Here is an 11,412-nt window from a genome sequence, read left to right on the forward strand (position 1 = left end):
AACACCAAGCTAAGAGTCTTCAACTTCATCCTACAGTTGATGGAGAATTTTAAAAATTCTTTGAACACAAGAGCAATTTAGGCAAAATGGTGCTTTTAGGTCTTGAATTAATTGGTTTTGAGGATGGAACAATGGAAAGCTTGGAAACAGGAAGACAATTTTGGCCTTTTTTATACCCAAAGCCTGACTTCCTCTTTTGGGCACAGAGCTAAGTTTCATTTCCCTCACATCTAGATAGGACCTTGTGACTGGTGCTCACCAATGGATAATGCATGGATGCGGTCATTTTCATTCTGAAGAAGCTAAGAGCAGATGTTTTTTAATTCATGCTTTTGGTCTAAACTCTCAACTGCCAGCTTGTTGATGCCAGGATAACCACGAAACTACATATTGAAAATGGGGAAGCTACATAAAGAAGAAGATGGAAACCACAAAAGTCATCCCTTGGAGGAGAGCCACCCACCATGAAGTCATCTGTATTGGACTTTATGTGAATGAGAAATAAAGGTTTATGTTGTCAAATCACTGAGATTTAGGTGTTGCTTATTACAGCAGCTAGTGTAACCATTCTGACTAATTAAAGGCATTGTGACAGGGACAGTGTGTGGTGGTGAGGACGAGAAATGGAGTTTGAGCTCATAGATTGGAAAGAAAGACACAAATGGGTGAAGCATTACAGAGGAAAATGGCAGAAGAAGGAAGGATGAATTCAAGGTAAACCTAAACTCCTGGAGGAAATTGTTAGCAGAAATAACAATGTCCAGAAAAAAAGACTGTCTGGGGGAAAGAATATAACAACTTTTATTTTAGATGTATTGAGTCTCATATATTATAGTATATCTAAATGTAAATGCCTGACGAATTAAAAAACGAGTTGCAGAAGTAAACTGTGTGCACGTGTGTGTGCGTGTGTGTGTGTGAGAGAGAGAGCGAGAGAGGAGAAAGAGAGAGAAAGAAAGAAAGATTGAAAAAATAGGGGATGTAGGTCTCATAATAAAAAGGTAATGGTTAAAATGGGTTCAAACTTACGTAAAGAAAGGTAACTAACAAAATCAGTATTTGGGAGTGGATTTACTATTTAGTATGAACAATAGAATAGCAAGAAAAAGTCTTATCTTTGCCACTAATTGTATCTAAAATGACCTTGGCCAAGTTTCTTAACCTGTTTGAGTCTTAGTTTCCTCAAGAGGGGTTTGGAAAGGACTTGAAACAGGTCTTCCAATTAGAATCACCCATGGGCGTTTAAAAGTCCACATGGCTGTGTCCCCTTCTTAGACCCATTGAATCAGAGTGTCCAAGGTGTGGGTAAGGCCAGCAGGAGGTCCTTCCATGTTAGCTATTTCAGACCCTCAGTGGGGAGCTGGGCAGCTTACTCTTGAATTTCATTTATAACAACTTTTACAAGCACAGTGTTTTATTCATCTAGTTTAAAAGTTTCACCCTTGAGTTGTGGGTAGGCCTATTTTCAAGTCTATCTTTTGGTCAAGAAGCTTTCTGGAACCAGAAGGCTCCTTGCTAATGCCTCCATCTCAGCAAGGCAAGAAGTTACACTTAGCAACTAATAAGAGAGGACAGAAGGTACTTGTAATAGTTACCAGTGTGGACTCTGATGTTTGATTGAGGTCAAATCCCGACTCCTGCCTTTAAAAATTGTGTACCATTGAAAAGTTACTTAATTTCTCTGGGCCTTAGTTTTCCTACCTGTAAAATGAAACATGGTTAGAAAGTAACACATAGGATTGTTATGAGGATCAAATGAATTAATATATGCAAAGTGCTCAGACAGTGCTAGAACATATTAAGTGCTCCATAAAGGCTATTGTCATTATTATATCTATAGACTCAGAACTCCTGGGGACAGGAGACAAAGTAGAGGGTAGAGTATAACACCTCTGTCTGTCCTAATATCTATAGGTGTGATTCTGGGGGAACTTTGGAGCCAGATATGGGAGAAAATTTGCAGACGTACTACAAAACTGTAATCTTTCTTGCTGTGGCTATCTTAGAAAGATCTAATAAGACAGCACGTTTTGCAATCACCCCAGCTGAATAGCCAGGGTAGGGGAATTCCAGTGAAGTAAGGTAACCCCAAAATTGCCCAAATGTCTGCTTTTTAAAAGCCCTAATTTTTAAAATTGATTGATTAATTAATTTATTTATTTTTGGCTGCGTTAGGTCTTCATTGCTGTGCCCGGGCTTTCTCTAGTTGTGGCAAGCAGGGCCTACTCTTCGTTGCGGTGCGCAGGCTTCTCATTGAGGTGGCTTCTCTTGCTGCGGAGAACGGGGTCTAGGTGCGCGCGCTTCAGTAGTTGTGGCTCATGGGCTCTAGAGCGCAGGCTCAGTAGTTGTGGCACATGGGCTCAGTAGTTGTGGCACACGGGCTCAGTATTTGTGGCTCATGGGCTCTAGAGCGCGGGCTCAGTAGTTGTGGCACAGGGGCTTAGTTGCTCTGCGGCATGTGGAATCTTCCTGGACCAGGGCTCGAACCCGTGTCCCCTGCACTGGCAGGCAGATTCTTAGCCACTGTGCCACCAGGGAAGCCCCCACTGACTACTTTTATATTAAAAACCGTGAACCACACATATATACACATATATATTAAACACAGAGACATAAATACATACTCAATATTTTTACAGCATTGGTGTTATAGGTAAACATGTGTTACGTGCTACTCGTTTTTTTTTGTTTTTTTTTTTTTTTTTTTTTTGTGGTACGCGGGCCTCTCACTGCTGTGGCCTCTCCCGTTGCGGAGCACAGGCTCCGGACGCGCAGGCTCAGCGGCCATGGCTCACGGGCCCAGCCGCTCCGTGGCATGTGGGATCTTCCCAGACCGGGGCACGAACCCGTGTCCCCTGCATCGGCAGGCGGACTCTCAACCACTGCGCCACCAGGGAAGCCCACTACTCTTTCTATGTTCTGTTACAGGTTCTTTGTACTACTGTTTAACATACCATATTTTAAGCATTTCCTATGTCATACAATGAGTTTTAAAGCATCACATACGTAATGGAACATAGTAATATGTTTATGTGCCATAATGTAAACATAAGCATATCACTGGGAACTTAATTGTTTCCAGTTAATTGATATACATCTTTTAAAAATAAATGCCATATACGCTAAGTCACTTACTGCACCTCTGATTAATTTTCTTGATTGATTCTAATGGTAGAATGATTTCCTCAGGTAATGGTCATTTTTAGAGCTTATAAGTATTGCAAATTGTTTTCTTTTATCAATATTACATTCTCCCAAGCAATACATATTTCCCTTTTGATTTATGCTTATCAACATAGAGTAAATTTTTGCCATGAAAATTGGATTCATATGAATATTTTCCAACTTGCCTTTTGTTTGTTTTTTTAATTTAATTTTTATTTTATATTAGACTATACTTGATTTACAATGTGGTGTTAGTTTCAGGTATACAGCAAAGTGATTCAGTTATACATATACATATATCCATTCTTTCTCAGATTCTTTTCCCATATAGATTATTACAGAATATTGAGCAGTGTTCCCTGAGCTATACAGTAGGTCCTTGCTGTTTATCTATTTTATACACAGTAGTTGTGTATATGTTAATCCCAAATTCCTAATTTATACCTCCCCACCATGTTTCTCCTTTGGTCACCATAAGTTTGTAAAAGCCCTATTTTTAAGAAGCTGCTGGACGTCATTCCAGCTGTAGAACAAGAGCATCATTTATGCTATTGCTTTGCTTACTGTAATAATTTTCAATATTGAACAATTCTGCCATTTACAGGTACTATTTGTTTTTGTATTTCCCCACCTCTAAGTTCATGATTCCACCCTAATGCTAGCTAGCCATTTCTGATGTGGCATCATAAAAATTACTCGAATTAAACTGTATTCTCTCTATTTTTTAATCTGAGGATTTCTCAGTGCATTTCAAGGTAACGAGAATTGTATGTCATAGTTTTGATGGAGTTTTGGGCAAGGTTTAATGATAAATTCAGTTAATGATGTTAATTGGGTAGAGAGATCTCTGAGCCTTGCTCCTCATGGATCTCTGGAAATTGGCACCAACTGTAAATTGGAGGAGAAATAAAGTCATAAAGCCTCAAATCAGGGCCCCAGACACTGTCCTTGCCTCTAGTCCCATATCCATCCCATGGGTGGAAGAATTCAACAAACAAGGCAGGGACGAAAAGGCATTGAGTGAGGGCTCAACTTAGGTCTTAAGGGTGGACTTTACCTTCAGGGGAGATTTAGGAATATTAGATATAAATGATGACAAGACGTTTGTGTAGAACAAGCGTCTTGTAATATTTTTAAAGGCGGACATTGAAATCTCAAATGCAACATAGAGCAGATAAGAGGGAATATTTACAGAGTAACCAAGTGGCAAATTTTTACTAGTGAATAATGAACTTTGCTGATATCAGGTTATGTGGTTGGGTCTCAATCCCGATAAAGGAGTTTGCTGGGGTGTGTCAATGATATGGACATGGCTTTTTCCAAAGTAATCATTCTGGAAAGAGATTTCCACACCTTAAAGCCAATATAAAGGGTAGAAGTTGCATGGGCAGCCTCACTTTCTCCAGCGGCTTCTGCCTTTCAGGCAAAATGAAAATCCTTGTGAGTATTTGTTTACGTTTCTTTATATACTTCTGGTGGCTGCTTGCAGAGAATGCTCATATCCAATAAGCCTTGGCTTTCAGGGGTCTTAGCACTGCATGCTTCTAAACTTCTGTGATTGAATTAATGCTGTCTTTGGCAGGAATAATGTTGAATACTAATTTGTCCATATTTATTTGTCCATTGTCTGTTTCTTGAGATGTTTACTAAAAAATTACAAAGAAAAATAATGGAAATATCTAGGGAATTTTAATTTGTAATATTTTAGTAATAATTCCTTATTATGAACTTTGGAGGGAATGTAGCCATTTTCGGACAACTGTATTTACTATCTAAAGGAGAAGTAGTCATTTAAAAATAACAATATCCATAATAATAATAATAATGGCAGCTGTCATTTCCCAAGTGTGTACTAGGCCCTATGCTAAACATTTGCATGAATCATTTCATCCATTCACTTAAACAATTCTATGAGCTGAGTAATATTGCCCCATTCTATAGGTGAGAAGACTGAGGCACAGAGGAATGTGATCTCCCCAGGCCAGTAAATGTGGAATTTAGGCTTGAAATTTCCCCATCTTAGGCCCCACTTACCGGAGCAATCATGGCAAAGTAATCCTGCCATGACCACTCCAGCTGATCTCAGCCCTGATCCCATTCTCCCATAGCTCCACATTGCAGTACTCCATGGATGGTTAGTTGACTATGTTCTGATCCAGAATGGAACTCCTTCCCCCAGTCTCTATCCCTTATTCTCATTGAGCTATTGAAGGAGAAAGCAAAATAATACCTCCCCAAAAGGTGTTAAAGACTGTCAGCTCAAAGAGTTGCCTCTCCCAAGGTATCTTGATTTTTTTAAGAGGATACCTAACCCTAAAACACAAACCTGGAACAGTGTGGTATATTAATCATGGTGTTGGGTGAGTGGTTACTTGGGGGCAGGGGACACTTCCTGAGCTCTCTCTAATCATAGCACTAAGGTGGCTAGCCCTTCACCCACCTATTCAGACCTCTGTATTAGATCCATTAAACAGAATACATAGGAGTGTCAGAGGTTGTCCAGGAGTCTAGGTTATCCCCCTGCAAGTAAGCAGGTTGGACAGCTGCATGTAGGTCCATGTTAGACATTCTACCCACAGTCACCAGGAGAAAAATGTTATTGGTGAGATGCAAAAGGAAGTAGGAAAATCCCACTGACAAGTCCTAAAAATATCTGCCTTCTCCTTCATCAGCAATTTCAATGACAGTGCAGTGCACTGTGATGTTCAGAAGAGAGAACACAAAACCAGGATCAGCATGTTGGATGAGTCTCTCATACAAATGCAGCAAAATGTCAGCAGTGCCTCCATGTCAGCCTCACGGACTGCTGGCCTAACACTTGTCTGATGGTATCACTAAGGAGAATGTGGAGGTTTTCCTTGATGTCAGCCTCAAAAGTTAATCATGCCTCCAAGCATCGGATTTTCAAAGTTTGCTTTTAGGAATCTACTGTATCTCTATCACCCATGAATCCACTTAAATCTGTCTTACTCTCTCAATCTCAAGGAATTAAGTAATTTTTTTAACCAAAAAACAAAACTTGACTCCTGTATACTAAAGCCAGTGTGAATACCACTAGGGTCCTCCCCTTCGTAAAAGGAGTCCTTCCTCACTGCTCACCTCCCCCAAGTTTTTGTTTTTTGTTTTTTTTCTGGCATAAGAACTATGCTTTCTAGAAGGTTGTGTTGTTAGGAAGGGCTGGGAATTTGGTAACAAAGGTAGAACCTGTGTCTGAAAAATAGCATGAACCCAACAAATGCCTGTCAAATGAATGAATGTGTGTTTCATATTTTGGAAGTGGACTGTTGACCACCCATGACCTCCCACCAGTGTCTAAAGCATATGTTTTCTGTGATATTTGTGCTTGTCTTGTCCAATGTCACCTCATGTTCCCACCCTAAGTGACAGCCCTATTGTGAATAGATGTGACTGCTCGGTTTTTCAGGTGGTATTTCTGGTGGCACTGGCTATCTTTGGGACACAATCTCATGGACATGAGGTGAGTTGGTTCACTATAGACTTTATATCTTAGAGGTATTGGGAGAGGAAAAAGAAGATATGAGATAATCTGAAGGACAGTAGAGAGTCCACATGTCCTATGTGGGATGAAATTCCAGAAATAACCAATAACAGAAACAATGAAGTTGATTATTTCTTTCCAATCACGATACCTTAAAAAACGTACCCCATTGCTTTAAAATGTGGTTAATTTCATTTCTCATGTAATGCCATTGCTTTGCCCATATATAATGCAGTGAACTATGAGGAAGACCTTTGCATTCTAATTTTCGCATGGGCTTTTGGTCTGGGATGCCAGTGGAGATGTTTCAAGGTTCAATCTCTTGTTTGAAGCAATAGAAGACTTTACTTTGCAGGGAGGGTTGCCTTTCAAATGCACATAGTTTATGAAAAAACCATTATGTCTTTTGTCAATCTAGGTTTATAACATCATCAGCCCAACTGACAATGGTGGCCTTATTCAGGAGACAATGACAATTGACAATGAAAAAAATATCACCGAGATTAATATCCATGCAGGATCATGCTCCTCTACCACGATTTTTGACTATAAACATGTAAGCAGCAATATTTTATATTCTTCAAGAATGGACTTCTAAAGGGTGGAGGGGCAGCCATTTATTGTGCATTTGAATTCCAGGATCTATCCTTGCAATTCTTTCACAATATCCTTACTTCTGCTTTTCCCTTTAAATAATCAAGCAATTGATTAAAAACCAATCAAACAAAACCATTTCTAATTAAAAAATGTGATGAGACAGGAAGCATACAAATTCGCTTGACCTTTTCAGGTGGAAAGCACAATCATTTTGGCTAACTACAGGCTCAGAAAGTGCCTGGAAGGGTGACTAAAACCCAAGGCCAGGCATGGCACACAGGCTCTCAAAAATATTTGTCAAATGCCTGAATGAATGAAGTAGGGCTTCTAATACAAAAAATTATGCAGACAAAGAACAATAATGAAGCAAGTAGTCACAAAGTAGCAGAAATCCAGAACAACTCTACACATTTGACTATGTATATGCAGTAAATCATACTGCTTCTGGAAGAATGAAAATATGTTAACTAAAAACATTAAACAATTTCCAAGTTTCAGTTACTGGTATGAACAATAAATCTCAGGAAACTTATTCTGTCCTTGATTCATTTATTCATTTGCTTGTTTTCCATTTGTTCCACCTGGGTGATGAGCCTGCTTTCACCTATGGAGAGAGCTATGCACTGTGTATATAAGTAGTCTGTAGTCCGTTGCACTGTACATTTGAACGTGACTTTCTTCTCCTTTTCTTATAGAAACCTCCTCACTCCCTCTGCCCCACTGGTATTGGGAGTTCCATGACACTTTTGAAAGCATAGAGTCTTTGAAAGATATGCTTTACAGGGAAGTTGTGCTGAAATTCTTTTTAAGCAGATGTCAGGGAAATCACAAAAGTATCTTTAAAAAACAATAGCATGAGAATAGGTGAGAATTTGGTTAAAACCTCTTCCACTATCATCAGGTTCAGCCTCAGTCAATTTTTGGATTTTAGGGACTGGCAATTTGTGAGAACTGAAAAATAGGAACTAGAAAGATTTATAATATTTGCACTCTTATAGGCTGTATAATTATTTGGAACTATGTACAGAAAATTCCACTCTGTATGAAGATTCCAGAAGGTTCCTTTTGGCTCCAAGGATCTCACCCTCCATTGTTCTTCCAATCCCAACTTCCTCCAACCCATCCTTATCCAGCCGGCTTGGGTCTGAGGTGGAGAAAAGATAGAAGATGGTAAAGGAGGGGAGGGGAGAATCAATGAAAATGTATGTGTGGTGGGTGAGGGGGGTGTGGGTATGTTGAGGAGAGCTTCTAAAGCATCACTGTCAGTAGAACTTTCTGCAATGGTAGAAATGCTCTATATCTGCATTTTCCAATAGGGAAGCTACTAGCCACTTGTGGCTACTCAGCACTTGAAATGTGTGACGGAGGAAGTACATTTTAAATTTTATTTAATTTGAATTTAAATTTAAATGGCCACAGGTGGCTGGTAACTAACATATTGGAAAGCACAGTTCTAAAGAATACCGTATTTACTCCAAATTGAGGAAAAGGCAGAACAAAATCAATAGAAAGAGACAGAGAGCGGCTTCTTCTCAAGCTTTCAAACACCAAACTGTAGACCCAAAACATGAAAAGTGGGGCACACATCATGGGTTTACACAAATTCAGAGATAGAAATGACAAGTGAAAAAGTAAAACGACTATGTAAAAGAAGTCGAATGGATAGAATGGACTGCAGCTTGAAAATATCACTACGCATGCTCAAGGCTTTCGGCGAGGCCGATCCTCACCAAGCTCAGAGCCCAGGGAACTGGGAGGGGCAGTAACTGTGCTCTTGCTGCTTCAGGGCTACATCGCCTCCAGGGTGCTCTCCCGAAGAGCCTGCTACATCCTGAAGATGAACCATAAGGCCATCCCTGCTCTGGACCAGCTCCAACGGTACATCTTTGAGAGGCAGGTAAGTCTGGGGTAACCCTAAGTATTCCCTGTTCTTGAGCCAGGGAATACTGGTGCCCACAGAGAAATGAAAAGGGTAAGGGAGAAGATCATAATATCATACCTTATTGTGGCTATGGTACCCTCCACTTTAAAGCATCTTCACATTTATTGATTTTAGAGCAGAATAAGTCTCTTATCTTGAGTTCCACCATACAGCCCCCAATACAAAAACTTACAATAAATTCCAGTGTCTTTGTAGAGAGGACTAAACATTCTCTTCTCAGAGCTAGGCTTTAAGAAATAGTGATTGGCAGAAAAAATGAGTGATGATATCCAATGACACAATGGTGCAAAGAAATACAGTATAGTGAGAATAAACAAACACTGTGTGAGGCTAGGAATCTGAGGTTTATTTCTCCTTTTGTGTCTTTTCATCGGGCACAGGATTCACCCTCTCTGGGTTTCATTGTCACCAGCTGCAAAATAACATTGGTAATAATGAGGTTTCTCTACAGACCAAGTGGTCAACAAGAGATGACATCTTGAGATTCCTGACCACCTCCTGTTTAATAATTCAAGAGAGAAAAAGTCACAATTTAGAATAAGTTACACCAGATTATGTCAATTTATTTCATCCTATTCCACTCCTACTGATCTAGGCTTTGAAAAACGTGTTCTCCAACAAATACATCTGGGTCAAGTATAACCCACTGGAGTCTCTGATCACAGATGTGAAATGGTTCCTGTTTGGATCACCCATCAGGCAGCTCTGCGAACATGTCCCCTTGTACAATGGGGAAGTGGCTGAAAAGACACGTGAGTACCAATAAATCATTCCTTCACTAGATATTTTCTGACAGCTCCAATATGTCAGCCACTCTGCCAGGTGCTGTGTGAAATACAAATAAACATGAAACATGACTCAGTTTGGTTTACTTTGGGAATTAAATATCTACCGTGTGTGGAAATAGTGCTAAATGTTAGGGAGAGGCAGAAATGAAAAAACTCTGCCTCCAAGGAACACATAGTCTGATGGAGAAGTTAGTGACTTAAGACAGAGGATGGAATAAAAAAGATTCCTGGGGACAAAGGAAAAGCTATTGGCTTCTCTAAAGTACAACATGGTAACTCTAGTTAATAATATGGTATTGCATACTTGAAAGTTGCTGAGAGTAGATATTAAGCATTCTTACCACACACACACACACACACACACACACACAAGAGTTAATATGTTAACTACACAAAGTGATGGATGTGCTATCTTGAGCTTTTACAATGTATATGTATATCAAATTATCATGCTGTACACTTTAAATATATACAGATATACTTGTCAATTATTTCTCAAAAAAGTTTAAAAATAGTCTCAGGATCTAAGATAAAATTGGTCCAAGAAAGAGCAGGCAAAGTGGACTGACAGGGAATAAAAACTGATTCATGCAGGTAACATATGTCATTGCAGTCATTACTGGTATTTTTACACAAAATTGCTAAGTATGGCAGAGTGACAGAGTGAAAGAAAAGCTGGATCACAGATGGCAAAGGTAACAAGAGAAATTCCCCAGAGTAGTGGAAGGTAAAGAAGAAAAGAATTACATTTATTACCTTTCTATTGCCCAGAAAAAATTAAGATATTTTTACTTTTCATAAGGTCATTAGTACTTATAAGTAAAGGCATGCAGGCATGCCATTAATGCAGAATGTCATAGCATTAATCGAGTTGAGCCAGAGAGCACTTCCGGGAATTGTCAGTATATTTAAGCTAATATATTATTATTCTTTGCAATACAAGTATAGCTAAAATCTTGGGTAACATGAAATTACTTGTACACCCCCTAGTCAAGACATTTACAAAAGGGCATTGGTTTGCTGAATTCTAGTAATTTCTTAATTCTCTTTCTTTAAAAATTTTTCCCCTTTTCAGATGATACTGATGCTGGAGACTGTGCAAAGACTGGGCTCCTGGGCATCTTGGGAATTTCCATCTGTAAAGACCTTCACATTTAAGGCATCAGCCCACTGGTTTCATCTTTTCAGAGAAATACACGTTTCCACTCAACGGTCAAATTAAATTCTTTGTCAACATCCCAACTAATTTTGAGATTCAGTAGTAAAACATAAGTACTATATTTATAGATATCTGGGTGTTTTCTTTTCTTGTAAGCAGCAAAGGGAAGCCAAACAATGTTTATGTCAATATATAGAAGAAATTGCCAGGATTTCAAGTAAAGTGTATAGTGTGAAAATTCCCAGGTAATATAGGTGAGTCA

At 39.2% G+C, this 11,412-nt stretch overlaps 1 protein-coding gene across 1 annotated transcript; it reads left to right on the forward strand.

The window, feature by feature from the left end:
* Positions 1-4,593: 4,593 nt before the first annotated feature.
* On the forward strand, positions 4,594-11,149 carry GKN2 (gastrokine 2; the record flags this gene model as incomplete). Its single annotated transcript, XM_081254079.1, has 6 exons — positions 4,594-4,605; positions 6,590-6,643; positions 7,083-7,220; positions 9,048-9,158; positions 9,799-9,955; positions 11,067-11,149. The coding sequence occupies 6 exons, from the start codon at positions 4,594-4,596 to the stop codon at positions 11,147-11,149; spliced, it is 555 nt and encodes a 184-aa protein (XP_081110205.1).
* Between the last annotated feature and the right edge of the window lie 263 nt (positions 11,150-11,412).

Source organism: Mesoplodon bidens (assembly GCF_964165515.1).
Source record: "Mesoplodon bidens genome assembly, chromosome: 14".
Lineage (NCBI taxonomy): Eukaryota > Metazoa > Chordata > Mammalia > Artiodactyla > Ziphiidae > Mesoplodon > Mesoplodon bidens.